The sequence below is a fragment of the Oncorhynchus mykiss genome, chromosome 16 (assembly GCF_013265735.2).
Source record: "Oncorhynchus mykiss isolate Arlee chromosome 16, USDA_OmykA_1.1, whole genome shotgun sequence".
In the NCBI taxonomy this organism is placed as follows: Eukaryota; Metazoa; Chordata; class Actinopteri; order Salmoniformes; family Salmonidae; genus Oncorhynchus; species Oncorhynchus mykiss.
Window position 1 is genome coordinate 39,751,928 of NC_048580.1, and position 22,644 is coordinate 39,774,571.

A 22,644-nucleotide genomic window follows, 5' to 3' on the forward strand; every position below is an offset into this window, starting at 1 on the left:
CAGAGATAATATTGGGGGAGTTCGTTTTGCATGGCCCGATGCACCGGGTGGGTAGAGTTTTCTCTTGAGGACCAATGGAATTAAAGACAATTCAGTATGAAGATAGGCAGGAACTGCTTCTCCAATAGAAATCTCCGATAACGCTTGTAGGCGATGTCATGGCGACGTTGGCTAGCTAAGCTCATAGATGCGGTAAAAAAGTCAATGAACCTGACCAAAACAATGGAATTGCCATGGAAACGCGTGGGTGAAAGGGCGGTTGGGGAAACCGCATCATTACGGAGAAATACGTCATCGGTTCTAACGGTCGAAACGCACCGAACTGCGCATGAGCAGTCCTTCAATTCAATGTAAAGTTGTTTTTGACAAAAAATGAAAACGTGTCACTCTGTCACTTTCAGGAGGTTGGAGTAATACCATGTTCAACTACTTAAGACGTTGCCTCGAATCTAGAAAATTAACAACTAAGGAATCATTTTTTTCTTCTCTCACTGACTTCTGAAAACCCAAACCCCGGCCTGTTCATCTTGTTCGGTCGAGCAAGCGTTCCCGAAAGTCTCGCGATATTGCATCTCTGTGTTTGGAAACTCTGATGGAATTGTCTAACTAAGAAAACTCCAACTACCCGGGGTACCGGGCCATGAAAATCGAATTCGACCAATGTTGCCAGAATTTACGTTAGAGCTGGTGCTCTTCTTAAGTCAGTTTTAGACTAGGGGGTAAGTGTATTTCAAGTCATATTTTTTTAATTGAGTTTTTCTAATCCATTCTCGTTTCATATTAGTTTATGTAATGCATATGGGTGATGATATCCCATCATATCGTCAACATGTTTTTATGTAGCGTAGAAAAATTAACGCGCAGATGATAAGCGAGCCCATGTTGCGCATACCCGTGACCGACGTCACCGACAAAATATAAGGCTCAAAACGAATCCGGAAAATCTCAAGCTTGATGAAATAAACATAAATCCTGCGTACTTGTCAAAACTGGAACGAATCAAACCTTAGAGATGGTCAACTAAGACGTCCAAATCATATTTCATTGGCTTACTTTTTTGCTTCAAAGTGTGGCTTCCCAGCAAATGTGTATTTTCACGAGGGAAAAGTCTTGAGGTTTCCTTGGAAGAAATAAAGTCCCAGGTGACGAACTGGCGATTTACCAGCAGGGACAATCGATTATTCATCTTCTTTTAGACAATAGGTAGGAAATCGATATACTAATTTCAATGAAAGTTTATATATATTGTACGGTGGTTGGGTGTTGCCACTTTGCCCTCCTTGCAGTGGGCACCTTCTCTTCACTCCTCCCCCATGTCTTATCGAATCCATCTCGTTGGTAGAGATTACTGTAATTTGATAAATGTATCGTTTGAAATCTTAAAATGATACATCATTGTTCTCCAGTGAAAAGTGCTTACTGACGTTACTATTAGTTTCATAGTTTCATTGTTTGTTTTTTCTATCCCTAGGACTACTTGCCTGCTTGCCCTTGCTTCTGAAATAAATAAATAATGAGATTGGCAGGTAAGAATTGATATGCTTACCAAAACTGTCTGTGTCATGTGAGAAAGTGTGTGTGCGCCCATCTATCTAATGAATGTAATGTACTGTTGTTGATCATTCTAATGTAATGATTTGTGTTTGTGTGCCAGGGCCAATGCGAGCTGTGGCTGTGCTGCTATTGCTGGGCCTCACATGGGTGTTAGCCAGCTCCATACTTGGAGGGGACAGCAGCTCATTGGTCAAACACTTCTTCAGTGGTAAGAGACAACCCCGCTGCTGTTCTCTGTATGTATGTTTTATAATCTACATGTTTTGGATTGAGCCCAGTCTTGATGAAACAGTGTGCATGTGAGATTTGGTTCTGTGTGCTGAAATAATATTGAACTAAACTGAACTTTGATCAAACAGTGTAGGTGAAAACTCATGACTATGGTTGATTTTTCCAGTGCCTAGACTGTTCTCCCAGAAGTAAACATAGGGTTAATTAATAGACATGTGTTGGCAGAATAAAGGCTGAGCTCAGGTGAATGGACAGAGCTGGATAAACAGAGTTTATCCAGTTGGACACATCATAACAGAACGTAAGCAGAACATGTGTACCTTAGTTAATTAATATAGGCACCAAAAGCCATGTAATAAGAACATATGTTTGTACCAACCAAGTATTATTAGAAAAGCACTTATTAGGAAAGTATATATGCAATAAATGTATATATATTTTTTGTACTATGCCGCAACCACCAATATAATCTAAACTGAGCAGATGTGATCGTTAACAAGCAAGAATTGGGACCGGAAGATAATGGTGGTGAGAGGCCAAGGGGTGTTAATCATCTACATAGAGGGAAGTGACCATGTGTGTTATTTGAAGATTGATATTTATAAACGCCTGAGGTCTGTAATAAGAAAAGTCCGTTCTTCCATGGAATTGCTCAGCTTTGTTACTTTTTGTAATAAAGTCTTTGAAATTACAAGCTCCGATATCTGAGAAATATTTGACTCAATATTTCCACGACAACAGTTATAAGAATTGACTACATTGCTGATTCAAGCTATGATTCGGTTGATTGATTGTGTCATTCCCTGTTTATCTTTTCTACAGGGACAAACGAGGAGCCAACAGCTGGTATGTGGCAAGGTTAAGACCATTATTTACAGTGGCAATCACTTAGTTTGAAGCGTTATATTTTGGAACCTTTCAATGTCAGTGGGACAGTGCTAATTTATGTCCCTTAGTAGAGAACCATATTCCCCGCCTGGGTACACTTTCATTCTATTGTGCTAATTCAGGTCTCCTCTCTTGCCCTCTTCCAGAGACCAAACCACGCAGGTACAAGTGTGGTCTGTCGGCTCCATGTCCTCAGAAACATCTGGCCTTCCGTCTTGTCTCTGGAGCCGCCAACGTCATTGGGCCCAAAATCTGCCTGGAGGATAAGATGTGAGAATTTTTGTCTATCAATCACACTCTCTCTCGCCAACTCTCTCCATCCATCTCTCTCCATCCATCCATCTCTCACTCTCTCTACCCCTTCTTTGTTCTTGTTATTTCTCCCATCTCTCTCTCTTTGCCATAATCTCATTTAAACCAGGCCTTAAAGTTTGCCTGAAGAGCTGAATGCAAGTATTTAATAATAATAAATTACATTTTATTTCTTTGTCTGACTTGCTGTCTTTCTAGCCATGTCCCAGATCTTTGTGCAGTCTTGCCAACTCCTATGACCATATGAGTTGGCAAAAAAACACAAACAGATCTGGGACCAGGCTAGTCCATCAATCTGGTGGTTTTGTCTGTACCATCATCCCTTCTTTCTGCCTTTCATTCTGTTCGTGGCGAGTTTCCTGAAAGCTCAGTAGCTCTAAGCTCATCTCTCATCTTTTGTCTATTGCCTACAGTGGGTTTAGGATGGTCTTAGTGCTACAAAGCTTTTGGGAAAACCGACCTCTGAACAGTATGTTGACAAAATAATTGTGCTCTTGTACCCTTCTCGCCTCCCAACCTCTCCTATTTCTCCCCCTCAGCCTTGTGAGCAGTGTCAAGAACAATGTTGGCAGAGGGCTAAACATTGCTTTAGTAAATGGTAAGAAATTAGAATCTCACTCATACTAATACAAATCTTGATAAAGTAAAATTTTCCAATTGAGTTCTGAATAGTGATGCTTGATTAACTGTTGAATTATGTGTGTACTCATTTCTTACACCACTACTTCATGTTTCTGCTCTTCAGGGGTATCGGGAGAGCTCTTAGACACTAAATCTTTTGATATGTGGGCAGGAGGTGAGAGGATTAAACTAGCTAATATTAATGTGCTGTTCTGTGAAATAAGGGGTACAACTGGGGCCGGTTTCCTGGACAGCGATTAAGTCTAGTCCTGGACTAAGAAGTACTATCAGTAGAGAATCTCCATTGAACATGCTGTTAAATCCAGAACTAGAATCAATCTGTGTGCAGGAAACCAACCCATGTTGTTCTGATAAATCCAGGTGTTTAACCGTTCCCCTTTTAAGACATCGTCTCTGTCCTACATTCTCAGATGTAACTGACCTGTTGAAGTATCTACGGCCCCTACACGAGGGAACACTTGTGTTTGTAGCTTCCTTTGATGATCCTGCCACAAAGTAAGAGTCCAGAATATTCTCTTTCCACACTCGACCCCCCCACACCCCCAGATAGTTGTTATAGTGTAGTTTCTGCCCCCCTGGCACTGCTACAGTGCCTTGCGAAAGTATTCGGCCCCCTTGAACTTTGGGACCTTTTGCCACATTTCAGGCTTCAAACATAAAGATATAAAACTGTATTTTTTTGTGAAGAATCAACAACAAGTGGGACGCAATCATGAAGTGGAACGACATTTATTGGATATGAACTTTTTTAACAAATCAAAAACTGAAAAATTGGGCGTGCAAAATTATTCAGCCCCCTTAAGTTTATACTTTGTAGCGCCACCTTTTGTTGCGATTACAGCTGTAAGTCGCTTGGGGTATGTCTCTATCAGTTTTGCACATCGAGAGACTGAAATTTTTTCCCATTCCTCCTTGCAAAACAGCTCAAGCTCAGTGAGGTTGGATGGAGAGCATTTGTGAACAGCAGTTTTCAGTTATTTCCACAGATTCTCGATTGGATTCAGGTCTGGACTTTGACTTGGCCATTCTAACACCTGGATATGTTTATTTTTGAACCATTCCATTGTAGATTTTGCTTTATGTTTTGGATCATTGTCTTGTTGGAAGACAAATCTCCGTCCCAGTCTCAGGTCTTTTGCAGACTCCATCAGGTTTTCTTCCAGAATGGTCCTGTATTTGTCTCCATCCATCTTCCCATCAATTTTAACCATCTTCCCTGTCCCTGCTGAAGAAAAGCAGGCCCAAACCATGATGCTGCCACCACCATGTTTGACAGTGGGGATGGTGTGTTCAGCTGTGTTGCTTTTACGCCAAACATAACGTTTTGCATTGTTGCCAAAAAGTTCAATTTTGGTTTCATCTGACCAGAGCACCTTCTTCCACATGTTTGGTGTGTCTCCCAGGTGGCTTGTGGCAAACTTTAAACGACACTTTTTATGGATATCTTTAAGAAATGGCTTTCTTCTTGCCACTCTTCCATAAAGGCCAGATTTGTGCAATATACGACTGATTGTTGTCCTATGGACAGAGTCTCCCACCTCAGCTGTAGATCTCTGCAGTTCATCCAGAGTGATCATGGGCCTCTTGGCTGCATCTCTGATCAGTCTTCTCCTTGTATGAGCTGAAAGTTTAGAGGGACGGCCAGGTCTTGGTAGATTTGCAGTGGTCTGATACTCCTTCCATTTCAATATTATCGCTTGCACAGTGCTCCTTGGGATGTTTAAAGCTTGGGAAATCTTTTTGTATCCAAATCCGGCTTTAAACTTCTTCACAACAGTATCTTGGACCTGTCTGGTGTGTTCCTTGTTCTTCATGATGCTCTCTGCGCTTTTAACGGACCTCTGAGACTATCACAGTGCAGGTGCATTTATACGGAGACTTGATTACACACAGGTGGATTGTATTTATCATCATTAGTCATTTAGGTCAACATTGGATCATTCAGAGATCCTCACTGAACTTCTGGAAAGAGTTTGCTGCACTGAAAGTAAAGGGGCTGAATAATTTTGCACGCCCAATTTTTCAGTTTTTGATTTGTTAAAAAAGTTTGAAATATCCAATAAATGATTGTGTCCCACTTGTTGTTGATTCTTCACAAAAAAATACAGTTTTATATCTTTGTTTGAAGCCTGAAATGTGGCAAAAGGTCGCAAAGTTCAAGCGGGCCGAATACTTTCGCAAGGCACTGTAAGTGAGTTCCAGTCACATGCAAAGCTTTTAACACGGGTTATTACGCCCTGTGGCACACGCACAGAATTCTGGAGGGGCGAGTTGTTTAGTTTTGCTTAGCAAAACCAGATTAACAATGAAGTACACCATTACAGTACAGCTACATCTAAAAATGTACATTTGCATCCTGGCAACTTTTAATGCAGTTCTGCATGTCATGAAAAACAACTCTAAGGGACAAAGATTAACACTACTCGGACTAAAAAGCATACTTAATGGAGAATCCACTGAACGTTTCCAAGACCAGGCTTAATATTTGTCCAGGAAACTGTCTCTTAATGGATATTATGGACATTATAGCCTACTTGACTATAACCTAATGTGTCTCTGTCAGGTTGAATGATGAGGCACGTCGTCTGTTTGAGGAGCTGGGTAGCACAGTAGTGAAGGAGCTCACCTTCAGAGACAGCTGGGTGTTTGTAGGAGCCAAGGGAATCGAGAACAAGAGTCCTTTCGAACAGGTAGACTATCTTTACCTTAAGCCACATTTACTCAACTCAAACGGGGATCATGCATACTTAGAATTGGGTGTGCTTGAACATGTGTATGCGTGAGATGAGGAGACATGACCTCTGACACATGAGGCACCTGTACACTCACTGTTCTCTTCCTTGTAGCTCTGTCCATAGGTAATATATATATGGCTCTGTCAGTGTGTTTGTTCTGTAAAGCAGGGGTTCTCAATCTTTTTTTGGGTTCGGGGACCCCTTTTGTGTTTGCAAATTCATCAGAATTCATCATCGGAACACAACTGGTTTGTGATTTTAAAAAACGATTACAAGGAGTTTTACTATGACGTCTGCTGCAGTACATGGCTGGACGAACCAAGTCTTGGGCCCGGGGAAAGAGAATTTACCAGGCATCGGAGAGATTTTGCAGTTCAAGCTAATTTCCTGCCATTCTTCTCATTTTGTCATTGGGCAGAGATTTTTTTTGTTACAGCTTTAATGCTAATATCCTGCAATTCGACACAGTTTGCCACTGGGCAGAGGGAACTTGGCCGTTTTAAAGCCTACATTACAGTGCATTTATGTTTACATATTATTATTATTATTTTTTCAATTATATAGTTTTGCACGGACCCACTTTGAGAACCCCTGCTGTAAAGCCTAATGTTCATGCACTCTCTATCTCCCTCCCCCTAGCGTATGAAGAACAGTAAGAGCAGTAACAAGTATGAAGGCTGGCCGGAGTCTCTCGAAATGGACGGCTGTATCCCCCTCCGTGCCCCCTTAGAGAATTAAACACTCTCTGCAGGTACATGTATCCCTTCCTCCACTCTCTCCTAATGAGTGCACACTCATCATCATGGATTTAACGATGGTGGGACCCCTCCAGCCAATGCTTAGGCCCGACACCGATCCAATGCTTTTAATAACGGGGAGTGTGCAAGACAAGTGCACATTTTGGGAGACGGGTGGAGTGTTGGAATGCAGACAGTTTCTAAGGACTAGCACTTTTTGAGACCCAATGTTTCTCTGGTTCTAAGGTTAGCAGCACATATCTATTTGAGAAACTGTTGCAGCAGAAGCATGGACGATGATCGTTTGACTTCCTCGATTTCCAGGCTTCGTCGCGTTCATTCTGATTAGTGAGACTTGGGATGGACTGGGACCAGAATTATATATTTTTTTCTTTCATTGAGGCCCCTGTTATTAGCCAAACAATGATCATTTTGTGCAAAAACAACAATTTAAAACAAGCCGACTGGTCTTAAGATGGACCAGCCCATCTGGCATTTGTCAGAACTGCCTTATGGCCAGTCTGTCCCTGATGAGACTCAGGAGTATGGTATTGGTAATGTAAGACAACAGTTAAGTTGGACAAAAAATGCTCTGTTACAAAATCATGGAACTACAGGCTCCTACAATACTTTTTCTGTTTTTGGTCAAGTAACACATGCTGCAAAGGACATCCCTTGATTGATGGGAATCTCACTGTGACAATGCTGGAGCTCATTAGGCTAGCTTGACTGATGGTTGAAGCAACTGTTTGCACTTGACATCTGAACTTGGCATTTATTTAATCATTTGAGGCCTAATAACTGCTGAAATAACAGGTGACCACAGATAGAGGAAAGGGATATTTCAGAGACCAAATGTTTGATGACCAAATGCATAGAAGTGGAAAAAGGTCAAAAAAAAATACATGTAAATGCTTGATGGAAATGAATAACTGAAACAAGTAATGTCTGTTTAAAAAAAAAGAAGAGGCCAGAGAACACTGCCTATCTGAATGGACATTGACCAGAATACAATTTAGGTATAATAGATAGTAAGTAGTTTATGAGCAATATGTTATTGCTGGCTGTTCTAAGATCTGTTTTGTGCTAAATTAAGATTCAAATGCATTCATATTTTGTACCCTAGGTTTAATATAGAAAATTAACGATTTCAATTCAGTTGTGGCTGTCTGCTATAGTGCCAACTCCTTGTCATTCCTTGCCATGTCAAGCATTTGGCTTGACAATGGGCAAGTGCAATTGAGTTGCAAAGGGGCACAAACACATCTGGGACCAGGCTAAAGTGCTGAAAATTCCCACCTTTTATAGATAACTTGCTGTGCAGCAATCATTGTTTGTTTAGCAAATGTATACAGTGTCTTTGAGTAATCTTGTGTATTTGACGTGGAATAGAACTAGTTTAGAATCCTAAAGAAACTTGTTTTTACACCTCGTAGGCTATATTCATGAATTGTACACTAGAGTGACGACATTAGTGCCTAAGATAAATATATTGTACTGTTAGGTAACAACACTTTCCACATGTCTCAGGCCTTGTCTTTATTTTGTTATTTGTGTAACTTTATTTGCATTTTCAAAGACAATCTCTTTCCCTGGAAGAAGTTTGATATTTATCTCAGTTTCCTCCTCTTTGAATTTGATAGTAAAATATACATGATTTGTTGCATTTAGAATACACTGAAAACAAGCGAAGCATAATGTTTTAGGTTTTGGTCCAGAAATAGATAAAGTGCTATGAAACCAAGTGTACTGTAGAATTCTTAATATTCATTTTTGTGACAAACTATTTTGTAAGTTATTAAAAGATCTCAATATTCTCTGTGTGCTGTGCGGTTTAGCCTGAGTGCCAGTCTGTGCTATCATGCCAAATCCTTGTCAATGATTGTCATGGCTTGGCAATGGAGTTGGCAAGAGCACATACAGATCTGGGACCAGGTTAGCTGTGGGTCAGTAAATTAAAATACTACCAAGAGTGTATTTTATAGGCAATCCTTTTGTGAAGTATGAGTGCATGTAAAGTATGTATTTGGCAATTACTGTCATGCCTTATGGGTTGATGTAAGACAATATGAAAGATTGAATAAGCTCATGTCAGCTGAACTTAAAGAAGATCAGATCGTATGTATCAAGTGTTGCTGAGTAGGAGTGCTGATCTAGGATCAGGTTCCCCTTGTCTATGTTGGGCAAAACTGGTCCTAGAGCAGCACTCATACTCTTTAGACACATAACACATACAGTACAGCCCCTGGTCCCTCCTGTCCATGTAATCTTGTGAATTATGCTTAAAAAATAAATCGATCAGGACTCAGACGCTTGGTACATGCAGCAGCCCTAGTCCTGTGGGAAATTGTTCATGTATAATGCCGCATCATGCTTCAGTCTTGCACTGTGCAGCGACAGCGGTCATTTCATTAGTACACCAGGGGGCGCCAAAATACTTGTTAATTTTGCACTTGAGCCTCTTTATAGATGGGTTGGTTGTTAAGCAACAAAACCAACGCGTGCGCAACTATGGGACAAAAGGCGGTTGTCTTAGATATGTAAACTATATTTCGTCTCCAATGTTTGAAATTAACTTGCACTTGTCTCTCAAATAAATCGTTACAGTTGGTTGAATAGCTGGCGATGTTTTTGTTGCCATATTAGCATTGACATGAAATCAGTCAAAACAAGACATGCTATCAACAACAAAATGAAAAACTAGCTAAAAACCAATCACTTACGATTCAACACATGGCCATTTCTTGCATTTGTTGGTGGCTATCTGTCCATCCAGAATCACAACAACTCGCGGACTTGTGCCACCGTCGAGCTTGCGTGTGCCGCCCTCTTGTGGCCCTGTTTGGGTAGCGGTGGCGTAAGCACATCGGACGAGCCTGTGGCAAGTGCCTCCGCGGATTGTAGTGAGGAAAGGAGAAGCCCAGCAAGCGTATGCGGTTACACCTTGTACACAGATGGCCGCGTGACTCGTATCTTGTCTATTAGGTACACAAATTAACGTCTGAAGGTATATGCACGTATAGGTAGATGTACATGAATATCTCGCCACAACGAAGGCTGACGGGGAAATATGTAATCAAACCAACGAAAGGCAAGCATCTTTATGGCAGCACGTAGACATACCGCCTGCTCCCGTATAGACTGAGACTCGACGACTCGAGTGTGGATTTTCAAGTTTGGATTTACCAACAGGCAGCACCAAGGGGAAGCTACAATTTTTAAAAGGATATAATTTGAAAACGTGTCGTATCTTGCCTATTTTGAGGGAATATTGTTTTTAAATAATTAATGGCAATGAAGTGTAATTTAAAGGTCGCTTGAGCAACGTTTGACATATTTTGGTTAGCTATAGAGCTACATGACAGGAATATACATTATAGGGCTTTAGCTAGCTTGCTAGCTGTCTGGTACCAGCTTGCCTATAATACATCCGAACGGACGTCAACGAGATGATACATTTAGGTAAGTGCAGTTTTCTTTCGACATTTATTTCTATTGCAATGTAACACATTTCCAATCCTGCTTTGACCGCTTGAAATATAATGTATGTTTCTATTCACCGGGGTAGTTTAGCTGTTACAATGTGTCATTTGTACGCAAACTACCGAGATATCTGATTGAGGTTTTAAATGCTCCCAGCCGGTGATATCGGGTCAAATTGTCATATTTTACATGCAGCACATGGTAGACTACAATGTTCATAAATTATTTCAAAGGCTACCGGTACGTTGTTTACGTTCTGCCAGATTTTAGTAACGCGGGCGGGGATAGCCTAGTATAATGCCATCAAATGTATTATTTGCCAATTGATTTATACGTTAGCTTAGCATCCCCTGCTTAAACAACGAATGTATATTGTCATTATAACGTATCCATTTATGTTTTTTGTTTGGGGGGGATTTCAAACTTTGCTATAATTATAAATGATATCAAACCCTCGCTCGCTGGAGCCTATTTTGGACTACATCCTTGTCCCCCTGCTACTGCTTCGTACATTGTTGCAGCAGCCAGTGGAAAGCAAGAAAATAAGCCTTTTGAGGATGGACTTGCCCTTGCTGTGTTAATGGTAAACAATGTCCGGCTGTAGGCTGCAAACGCTATAACGTTGCCATTTGCTTTCTAGGTTATGATCAATCAATAATCAGTCAGTGTGTTTCTTGTCTGACGACTGCCACACCAGCCCCTATACGACAGACGGTCTATAGAAATTATTGGCTGTAAATGACAAGTGCGTTTGTAAGTCAAAATTGGCTCGGTAAAATGATTATCCTTTTTTTTACTATTTAAACAAATAGCAATATTCTTTCCTGACACCTATTTTTGGTTATTCGCTTCAGGTAGACTATTTGATGAGCAAACAACTTTTTGAGGTTTGATGGAAATGAAAAGTAATCATTTGGGATAGTGGACCTTCATATAATGCATTTAATGAAAATATAATTCACATTTCATTTTTTTGTTAAACGGGAGAGTCAAAGCAATGGTTATGAGTTGGATTGGATTAGCCCACAGGGAGTAATAGCACATGGGTTGTGTCTGAAATGGTACCCTATTCCCTATATGTAGTCCACTTGGAATGGGGTGCCATTTTGGATGCTGCCATGGTCTATAATAGCGATGTGCTCAATTCATTATCAGACCATTCCTCCTTAATAGAAATGTTGACGACTTCATGTTGAACCCTTGAATACAACCACTGAAAGCCATAATGAGTACAGCATCCATATTCTTAATAAATCGCACTACCAAAATGAAATGCTATGAAACCGTTTGCTTCAGAGGTGATGCTCTCTGTAGCATAGAAATAGAATAAGTACCCTATCAAATTCCTATGACTTGAGATGCTTCTGCCATTCTAATCATTATTTTTCTATCTGCAGTACGCTATCAGGCTCATCCATCCACGCATGGGAGAGCGCTCCAATAGTTGTGTCCTTTAAGCCACTTTAGTACTCTTTGTTTGTCTGAAACAATTCAGTTCAAACGTGTTCAGCTTATCCTCGGTCAGTTGTAATGATGTGTAATAAGACAAAGGGCTGATTTCATCCATGGATAGGAAGAAGCTCCAGGAATAGCAAGTCACTAGTCATGTGTAGTGGGCCTAGTAATAGCAATAAAAGGGCTCATTCATCCATTGTGATTGGAGCTTGAGTAGATAAGAGTTTGATGCGTGGTAATACAATAAAACTGGTTGATCCATCCATTGTGATGAGAGCTCCACTCCAGTAGTCGGCCTAAGCCACTTTAGTAACATGTTGTAATCCTGACTCATCATGTAGCCATCTGCTGATTATGGCTCTCTCACCTGGATTAGATAGACTGTTCAGTGGGGAAGGAGAAGAGGGGAGAGAGGACAGGAGAGGGTGTGAAAGAGTCAGGTAATTATCTAACCATCTATTATTCTGCTCTTTCTCTCTCTCTCGCTCTCTGAGGGATCTGGTAGTGAACGGCCCACTGTGCGCTTGATACCTTCACTACCCTCTGTCTCACATGCTTGACCTGGATTTGACAAAAATAGTTGCTGTGTTTTTCAGCCCTTGGTTTCCCTAATGGGTAGAGTACAATCATTGTGTTCGATTCAAGAATCAAAGTTCAGTTTTTAGTTTTTCAACACATTTCCAACTCCCAGTCTATCTGTAGATGCAGGACAGGAGCAACATGTCAAAGAGTCGGATACTGTGATGTCGATTTATTATGAGAGGAAGGAAGTTTAACTTTGATGATTTTATATTTTCAAAGTCAAATAAGGTGTTTTATGTCCATTTGATCCTCTTTGATCCATTTGACCAGTAGCCTCTGAATGAATTCCAAATTCCTGGTACTTGTTACTTTGACCAATAGAACACATGCTTTCATCTCATCAAAGTACTATATTCTTATTGGTTCTCCTTAGATTAGCTCCCGAGTGGCGCAGTGGTCTAAGGCACTGCATCTCAGTGCTAGAGGCGTCACTACAGACCCTGGTTCGATTCCAGGCTGTATCACAACCGGCCGTGATTGGTTTTTCCCATAGGGCGGCGCACAATTGGCCCAGCGTCGTCTGGGTTTGGCCGGGGTAGGCCGCCATTGTAAATAAGAATTTGTTCTTAATGTTCTTATTAACTGACTTGCCTAGTTAAATTAAAATAAAGATTGAAATGTAAATTCAGATGTATGAAAGATACAGTGACACTGTAGTAATGCTCCTGCAGTTTTATTGTGCAAGGTTTCCACCCCAAGGTCTTCGTCAGGCTGAGATCAATTTTATGGCCTTATTTTGCCTGCTGTCAGAGTACAATGACACTTTTCTTTCCAAAACGCACACCTCCCTGGCGGTCGGTTTTTGTTCTCTGCTTACGTGATTAATCAGCCAGAGATAATGAGCAATGCTTTAACGAACTTAGGGCAGTTACGGTGGCCATATTACCTACCGCCATACCGGCGGTCACGAGTTATGACCACAGTCAAATTCCACGTGGCCACGGTAATTAGGTTTCTCCGAGCTCTGATGCTGCTGATTTAGTAGCCTACCAAACTTGCTAACTGCCTGGTACTCAGCACTCTATTGTCCCTCTAATTACTCTGACAAATGTAATCGAAAATCTAATCAAACACTTCATGTTGCGCAACATTTCTATAGACTATGCAATTGTGTGAGCTTTCTATAAGCTAGCCATACTATATTTATTTCTCAAATTTCCTAATATTAAGCACATTGCTTCGCTTTACAACAGGAGTATAGCCTACCTGGTTGGCAGGAAAATTAACCATGGGAAAAGCGTCCCCCATTTTTTATTTAAGTGCATAGTCCCCCATTTTTTATTTAAGTGCATAGTCCTCCATTCCCTATTTAAGTGCATAGTCCTCCATTCCCTATTTAAGTGCATAGTCCTCCATTCCCTATTTAAGTGCATAGTCCTCCATTCCCTATTTAAGTGCATAGTCCTCCATTCCCTATTTAAGTGCATAGTCCTCCATTCCCTATTTAAGTGCATAGTCCTCCATTCCCTATTTAAGTGCATAGTCCTCCATTCCCTATTTAAGTGCATAGTCCTCCATTCCCTATTTAAGTGCATAGTCCTCCATTCCCTATTTAAGTGCATAGTCCTCCATTCCCTATTTAAGTGCATAGATGACATGTTTTTTTTTCTCTATGCCCCTTTCTCTCGAGACAGATGCATGAAACTAATATCACACATACATATAATTGAGTATATGTGAAGACGACATTAAATTAAGAATAGGCTAATATTGTCACCCATCAGACTATCACTTGTGAATGATGCCCAGCTTATGCAGGCAAGAAACAGCTCATACTTTTTCAAATCATAGTTGTACACCTCATGTATCCTAGCCCATAGGCCTATATGTTTTGGTAAGGTTTGTATCACAACTAAAGTGGACAAATAACTTTTTAAAATGAAGCACATTAATCCGCTTTATAACTTGTGTAGAGCCTAACTGGCATACATAAGCAGCTCTTATATATGCCAGTTTGGGGAAGATAATTTTCACCATAAAAATGCAGCTTTATAATAAAGCGCTACATGCATAATCACATTTGCCGTCACTTTTCCCGCTAATTCATTGCATTTTGGAACATTCGCTCTTATAGCCTACAATGTGCACATTGCTGGGCTTATAATGTGAAAAAATAGCTTAATAGTTTATTTAAAAAAATTAAAAAAATAAAGCTAAACGATCAGCCTCATTGCTTTTAAAACGTTTTTTGATGTGAGTGTTTGTATTAATTTGGGATCAATCGCATCACACAACTGTCCCAGAGTATGTTTGGAATATTTATTTCTTGCACAGTTCTAACCTCAGAATTAGTTTTACAGGGATTTGGGCAGTTGCATCCCCGATGTGTCTGTCTTCTGTCACTTGTAGCCTATTTCTTAGCTGAAATGCCTGTGAGAAGGACCCGATCATGTGACGGGCATTGGCTACATCTGAGAGAGCCATGTGAGTGAGAGGTGCTTCGGAACACGGCAGCCAGGAGATGGACATTTATAATTAGCCTATTATATTCAGCCCAAGGGCACGACGGCCACATAAGGTATGGATTTTTAGGGGGCATTACAGCCACACAAGGAGGATGCCGCCGGGAAATGATCATCAAGTGTTTGTCAAATTGTGAATGAGAGACTGATGAAGTGTGTGCAGATTGTGACTTTTTTCAGATCATTAGTCCCTTCATGCAGCCTCAGAATGTATTAAACATCAAAACATATTACCCAACATTTGTATCACTACTAAAGTGGCATAAATAGCTCTAAATTAAGCATATAAGAGGACCTGTTTCTTTGTTAATCGCTCAACACAGAATAGCTGCATGTGCGCACTTCCTTTGAAATAATTTGGAGAAAATATATTTTCCATTTTATTCAGCTGAGTTCAATTTTATTCTTCATACTAAAATAATACCATGGAATTCGAAGCAAATCTTGTCTGCTAAATGAACTAGTGTAGCCCACAGCCATATGGCATAGCCAGATCAGGGCCTAACATAAGGACAACTTAAGAATGTGCTATTCTGGTCTTCTGAAATGGACATTTTCTTTATCATGTTACTTTAGAATAAATAATGGTTTATTGTGATGGTGTAGGCTATATTACATGGATTTATTAGACTTTTAAAAATGTAGATGTTCCAAAGGTCTGCTTCAGTGGCTTGTAGGCTATGCACTATGCTAAATGTGTTTATGCTAATAAACGGCCAATTACAGTGAGACCGGCAGTTATTTGCTTGACAATCACCGGCTGACAAAATGTCATGAGCCCTAAACGAGCTTATGAGAATTCCTCTGTCCTTGTTCCCCCCCCGTCCCCATATTCACCCGTGTCCCCCCCCGCCCTCTCCCGTGCCTCGTCCCCTGTCTTCCCCCTCCATTCATATCCATGCATGTCTCCCCTCCAACCCAGAAGGGTTTGAACCAATGGCAAACTTATGAGGGTTCCTCCATCCGTGTCCCCCACTCCTCACTCCCCATGTCCCCATCCATCCCTGTCTGTCTGCCGTGCCCCCCGAAGGGTTTGAACCCACCAATAGCAAGGAGTGATAGATCAGCGTGGCGGTGGCATCTGGGCACCAAACTCAAAGAAATACAACCACTAGAACAGTATCTAAATTCAAGTCAATGATGCCATAATGAATGGACCGGCAGTGATTCTATTTCTATGACTGCTGTGCCCTGGACAGAGCAAATCATCTCAGGGCAAAACTTGCAGAGCTTCTACTCCTTATGCTCCCTGTCACACAGTCAAGTCACTCAGCCTGTAGTAATATTTCTATGTTAATGGAATCCAATCTCTCCACTCATTTTTCTCTACGCCCATTCCAACCTCTCTCATTCCTATCTGACTCTCATTTGTCTTTGTAATTGTATTTTTCTCTGTCCCACTCCTCCCTGTGCAAACTGTGGTTGTTTTTGTTCAAGCAGAAATGTAGCTATAGTCACTGCTTTCATTCACACACACTGGTACATATTTTATCAGGGAAATCAGGGAAACCAACCCCCTTTTTGTCTTTGTCACCCCCGTCTCTTTCTCTCGCTCTTCTCTTTCACACACACATTTTTCCCACCCCTTCAAACCATCCAGCCCCCCTCCTGCCTGTGGTTTCTCTCTCTCTCTCCTCCTTTCTCTCTCTCTCTCTGTCCCCCCTTTATTCACACTTTTCATCAAACTCATGTCCCAACATCTGTCTCCCTCCCAGTCACACACACCCCCCCCCCCCCCCCCCCCCCCCAATTACATGCACGAACACACACACGCACTAGTAATGGGAAGTTCGGCTCTTTTTGCTGACTCAGATTTTTTTTGACTAGTTCAGGCAAAAGAACAGCTTTTTCGACTCATTTCATTCATTTTAATCAGTAATGCCCAGAGCACGCAGGACCCCCTACTGCTGAACTGAAAACTCAAAAGTCATGATTCTATAAGCCTCTCGTTTACCATAGGGGGCATGCAGGGCCCCGTACCAGTGAACTATGAACTAAAACTCAGGAGTCATGATTCTATAAGCCTCTCGTTCACATGGCATTCAACATAGGGGACTTATTGGAGCTGTCATTTGTGACTGAGACTTGTAAAAGTTTGCTTTTAATCAATGTACATTTGTTTATTTCTAGGCATAAAATAAGATTCTTTCTTGATACATTTGAAACAAGGTCTAGTTGTGGCCTCAACCGGACTAGATTGTGAACGACTTTTGGCGGAATGCATTGCTTGACTGCTGTGGGGGTGATAAGCACAATATTGTTTGCGAACTGCAGCCCCGCCAAACAATCTGTTCTCGAGTTTGAGTTTTTTAAGCGGAGTCTGTGTATGCTTTGGTTCTATAAAGCTGTGTCCATCATAGCATTCAATAATCAATTAATTGACATTGGACCATGCGATCAATTATCAGTTCTTAACATTTTTCTTCTCTATGCTGCCTGCAGTGTGATCTATTTTCCTGTGAACATATGATAGACGGTTGTTGGTCGTAGCACGTCTCTGAAGTCACTGAGTCGGAGGTGCGTGTATTAATCCTGCTGTAGGACTAGCAAGTAAAACGAATGACTAAAATTAACCAGTCACTCAAAAAACAAATGACTCTCGAGTCAGTAAAAAGAGTCGTTTGCGAACTGCACATCACACACACACACACACACACACACTGGCATGCACCCCCATTCCCCTGGCTCCTCCTTTGTCTGCCTGACTAAATCTACAGAGGCCGTTCAGTCCCAGGGGATTAATGTGTGTATACCCACAAAGGGAGGGATGAAAAGAGGCAGGGAGGGAGGGATGAAAAGAGGCAGGGAGGGAGGGATGAAAGAGGCAGGGAGGGAGGGAGAAATGTACCACAGTGTTAGTTTGCAGTTTAGTGTGAGAGAGGGACCCTCAGTCTATTCTCCATATCTAACTACGTGATTGAGAGTGTGGTAGCCTAAATTGTGTGATTTAGTTTCCCATGTTTGAATTGTCCTGTAAAATGTTCAAACTTTGACTTCCAGTTTCTTTAGAGGAGTTGCGGGTAAAATGAAAGGAAGCAATAACCCATACTGTAAACTTTTCGCAATAATCAACTGAATGTGCCATGGTGATTTTGGCTGTGCATTTCAAAAAACTATTAGGCCTTGTTATTAGCACGACTGCAGGTGTACATACCGATATGCTTCGTAAAGGGCCTGGAGGGACAGGGAGGCAGAATACAGCATGTATTGAATGTTCACATCTCATTACACGTAAGCCTAGTTGATGTAACTGCATTACTGCAAGGCTGAATGGCTGGGATTCAGACCAGTATTGACATGTGATTGCGAACATGTGCCTTCACACAAAAACACAGGAGTTGTGTCTCAAATGGCACCTATTCCCTATATAGTGCACTACTTTTGACCAGATGCCTAGGCACACTATTGACCAGGGACCTGGTCAAAACATTTGCACTTTACAGGGAATAGGGTGCCAAACGCTAGTTTTTGTCAGGGCTCTGGTCAAAAGTAGTGCACTATATAAGGAATAGGGTGCTTTTTGGGACAGTACCGTGGTGGTTTAACATTTTCTGCCTACATGGGCGGTCATTTGCCAGGTGTCAGGAAATTCCTTTTGACATTCATTTTTTATATATATATTTTTTAAGGGGACATGTTTGTGTGTGTCTGCGCGCATGCCTGTATGTGCACGTTACACACGTCTGTGTGTGTACGTGTGAGAGAAAGAGGGATGGGCTGTGTGAATGTGTTTGATGCACTGTGATAACTGTCTGGTATGTGGATGTGGCGGTCATTACATAGGAACTCCTTACCTTACGGAACACTGGGAAATAAGCTGTTGTTTAAAGGAGAACTTCCCTTTCTGTTGTTTTGTCTCCTGCGCCACCCATTTCATGCTGAGGCCTTACCAATCCATGTCTGTCTGATTCATAGACTCACTTATATAGTATGTTTGTCCCCACTGTCTGTGGTCTCTTGGTATGTCTGTCTAACCTGGTCCTAGTTCTGTTTGTGCTGTCTTGCAAATGACCATAGAAGTTGGCAGGAGAGCACAAACAGAACTAGAACAAGGCTAATGTATGTCCCATAGACTTACATAATATGTCTGGGGTTCACCACAACCACATTGGTTCCGTTTCCTAGTTTATGGTCAAACTTATATCTATTGATAAAGACGAAGACCACAATCAGATGTTGGACTTACCTTTCCAGCCAGCAAGACTCTTGGTATGTCTATCCCACAGACTTATATAAATGTCTTCCCCAAATCCCCATTGGTGTTCAACATAGTGGTTAATTAATTTCCCTAGTTTGTGGTCACATCAATTGATAAGGACAATGTGAAAAGGAAATATCAGAGCCAGGACGATACGGCTCGGGTAAGAACGGTAATGTGAGGGGAATACGTCAGTTAAGAGGTTTGGAAGAATATTACTGTCTCGCTCCCATTAGGCTAGTAGATACTTACTTGACTAGACAGCCATTAGACACAGAGTAGTCCAATGGCATGTTTCCACAACCATAATGGCTTTTGTGCGCTATATAGAAAAAGGGCCTATACCTTTCATCTTTGTCTCAATCCTCATGCTGCACACTGGAGTTCTATTCTTTAGTCAGATGGAGGTTCTTGCCTTGCAGTAGGGCTTATTACTGTACCGTATAGGTCTTAGAGGATGTCTTTGCCTGCTTCTGGAATGTAACTGAACTGGAATTCTTTCTTGTTCTCCTACCTTCATGGTGTTCCTGGCACTTAGTCTAGTATCTCCTCCCTTCATTGTGTCCCTAGCAGTTAGTCTAGGGTCTCCTCCCTTCATGGTGTCCCTAGCAGTTAGTCTAGGGTCTCCTCCCTCCATGGTGTCCCTAGCAGTTAGTCTAGGGTCTCCTCCCTTCATGGTGTCCCTAGCAGTTAGTCTAGGGTCTCTCCTCCCTTCATGGTGTCCCTAGCAGTTAGTCTAGGGTCTCCCCTCCCTTCATGATGATCCTAGCAGTTAGTCTAGGGTCTCCTCTCTTCACGGTGTCCCTAGCAGTTAGTCTAGGGTCTCCCCTCCCTTCATGATGATCCTAGCAGTTAGTCTAGGGTCTCCCCTCCCTTCATGATGATCCTAGCAGTTAGTCTAGGGTCTCCTCTCTTCACGGTGTCCCTAGCAGTTAGTCTAGGGTCTCCCCTCCTTTCATGATGATCCTAGCAGTTAGTCTAGGGTCTCCCCTCCCTTCATGATGATCCTAGCAGTTAGTCTAGGGTCTCCTCTCTTCACGGTGTCCCTAGCAGTTAGTCTAGGGTCTCCCCTCCCTTCATGATGATCCTAGCAGTTAGTCTAGGGTCTCCCCTCCCTTCATGATGATCCTAGCAGTTATTCTAGTATCTCCTCCCACCTTTGTACTATTGTATCACTCATTTGAGTGACAGGTATTGATATTGTGGGTCTGAGCTTCTGATTCTCAGAGAGGACATGCTTGACTGGATGTTGAGTAATTGTGATAGGATAGGAAGGAGACATATGGTTGTAATGAGCTTCTGTTAGTCCCCATGTGGCGAGTAAACGTTGACTTTTTAAATGTTGGGGTATAACAACGTTACAATTACGTTTTTTTACAACTTAGTTTGTAACCTCGTCCCCTGGTAAATTGCAACTACAGAGAGAGCTGACTGGTGCATGTGACTACTTAGATACCTTTTTAAAATACTTTTCTTTCTGAACAAGATAGGTAGCCTCCCAATGCCATATGTTGGCTATTCAAATGAACAAGTCATCACAACTGACTGTTCTGAACAAGCTGTTATGTAACACTATACAGGGGTGGTGGTTGACAAGAGTCTTTAGCACCATACTGTAGCTGTGTCCCGTTGCACATGAATATCAGTGTAGGCTAACTGGAGTCCTGAATAGCTTACCTCCCTACATGTACCTACACCTGCACACACTCCTGGACAGACTCATTCATTTACTACAGGTCTTAACCTTTTCACTTCCTCACTTCCCTCAACATTTCTTTAGTTATTGATAACTTAATTTATCAGTGGATCGCTTCTTTAGTGTCAGGGTTGGGCTCGATTCAGTTTTAAACTGTGTAAATTCTGGAAGCCTATTGTTTTCTTTTGAGAATATTTCAGCTACATTTTAGAGCTCGAGTGATCAATAACTAGGCTTACTTAGCACGTTGCCCATTTATCATGTAAAAAGTTGATTTTGCCCCGACAATTTTCTTTGTGAACAGTACTGTATATTTGTAAAATGTATTAGTCTATTACTGTGTAATAGAGTAGCTACAAAAACAAGTTGACAGACACCGTTAAGAGTTTACAGATTATTGGCTGCTGTGACAGGGTCGGAAAATACCTGACACCTAGAGACAGAGTGACAGAGATTTTTCTGCAAGGGAAACCACACACCCACACACAGACAGAGAGTGATTTATTACAGCGTTCAAATGGTTGTGCATGTGTATGTACTGTATGTGTGTGTACGTACAGATGTAGCATCTTAATTAGGGTTGCAAAGGGTCGGAAACTTTCCGGTAAAATTCCGGGATTTGTGGACTTTTTCTTAAATTCATCAAAAAGGTTAGCGCATAACAGTGAACCTTTTTTTTGTGAGATACATAAGGCAATTCTAGGTCTTGTGGCATATTTTGGTTCTTCCATCACATGTACAGCTGATTTTCAAGATCTTGCACACTAATGAGAACTATTTATCTGTACATGGAATTGTATTCGTTTTTTTTAAATGATTTTTTTCCTAATCTTTATAGTGCCGGTGGCATTTTCCTATCTGATTTGTGGAGACATTTCACTGCAGCTAATGTAGAAGGAAACGCTGTGTACATTTGCAAATACTTTTTGAAATCATATGTGAAGAATGCAACAAAGATGCAGAATCATCTGGCCAAGTGCATAAAGTTCCCTCAGCACTCACAACAAGCAACCTCTGACAAAAGTCCCTCTACTTCTATTCAAGGGGAAAATGAGGAATCAGACACCTTATCGATAGAAACAGCTCATGGTCTTCCTGGAATCAGAAGTGTTTTTGAATCAATGGAGGAACGTAGTCAGAGAAATGCTGATGATTGTCTTTCTCGAGGCTGTGTATGCAACTGGTTCACCTCTGATGCTCACAGACAATGTGTATTGGAAGAGATTTCTGAATGTTCTTCAGCCAGCATACACCCCTCCAACCACACATGCTTTATCTACTAATTTGCTGGATGCAGAGTTCAACAGAGTTCAAGTGAAGGTCAAGCAAATCCTAGAGAAAGCAGACTGTATTGCAATAATTTCTGATGGGTGGTCGAATGTTCGTGGACAAGGAATAATTAACTACATCTAAACCAGTATTCTACAAGCGCATAGACACAAGGGACAACAGACACACCGGTCTCTACATTGCAGATGAGCTGAAGGCAGTCATCAATGACCTTGGACCACAGAAGGTATTTGCACTGGTGACAGACAATGCTGTGAACATGAAGGCTGCTTGTTCTAAAGTGGAGGAGTCCTACCCTCACATCACACCCTTTGGCTGTGCTGCTCATGCATTGAATCTGTTCCTCAAGGACACCATGGCACTGAAAACAATGGATAAA

General features: G+C 41.5%; 2 protein-coding genes across 6 annotated transcripts in view; both read left to right on the forward strand.

Annotated features, from left to right (window-relative positions):
- Positions 1 to 36: 36 nt before the first annotated feature.
- On the forward strand, positions 37 to 9,715 carry LOC110491944 (protein FAM3A). Of its 3 annotated transcripts, none has more exons than XM_021565834.2 (10): positions 37 to 719; positions 1,472 to 1,526; positions 1,655 to 1,762; positions 2,608 to 2,643; positions 2,820 to 2,943; positions 3,525 to 3,583; positions 3,731 to 3,781; positions 4,038 to 4,122; positions 6,191 to 6,317; positions 7,002 to 9,715. In XM_021565834.2, exons 2-10 carry the CDS (start codon positions 1,514 to 1,516, stop codon positions 7,098 to 7,100), a joined length of 702 nt encoding a protein of 233 aa, XP_021421509.1. In that variant the 5' UTR covers positions 37 to 719; positions 1,472 to 1,513; the 3' UTR covers positions 7,101 to 9,715. The 3 variants fall into 3 exon arrangements, with proteins under 3 accessions (XP_021421509.1, XP_021421508.1, XP_021421510.1); XM_021565833.2 differs by lacking the exon at positions 37 to 719 and adding an exon at positions 737 to 1,203; XM_021565835.2 differs by lacking the exon at positions 37 to 719 and adding an exon at positions 742 to 1,203 and having other exon boundaries at positions 2,608 to 2,631.
- Positions 9,716 to 9,930: 215 nt separating this feature from the next.
- si:dkey-151g10.3 (serine/threonine-protein kinase WNK3) overlaps positions 9,931 to 22,644 on the forward strand; it is a 73,581-nt gene continuing 60,867 nt past the window's right edge. For 2 of the 3 annotated variants that reach the window (XM_021565830.2, XM_036946832.1), the window contains exon 1: positions 9,931 to 10,561. The gene's annotated coding sequence lies outside the window, so the exon portion shown is untranslated. The remainder of the gene's footprint in view (positions 10,562 to 22,644) is intronic. The other variant, XM_036946833.1, reaches the window with a different exon arrangement.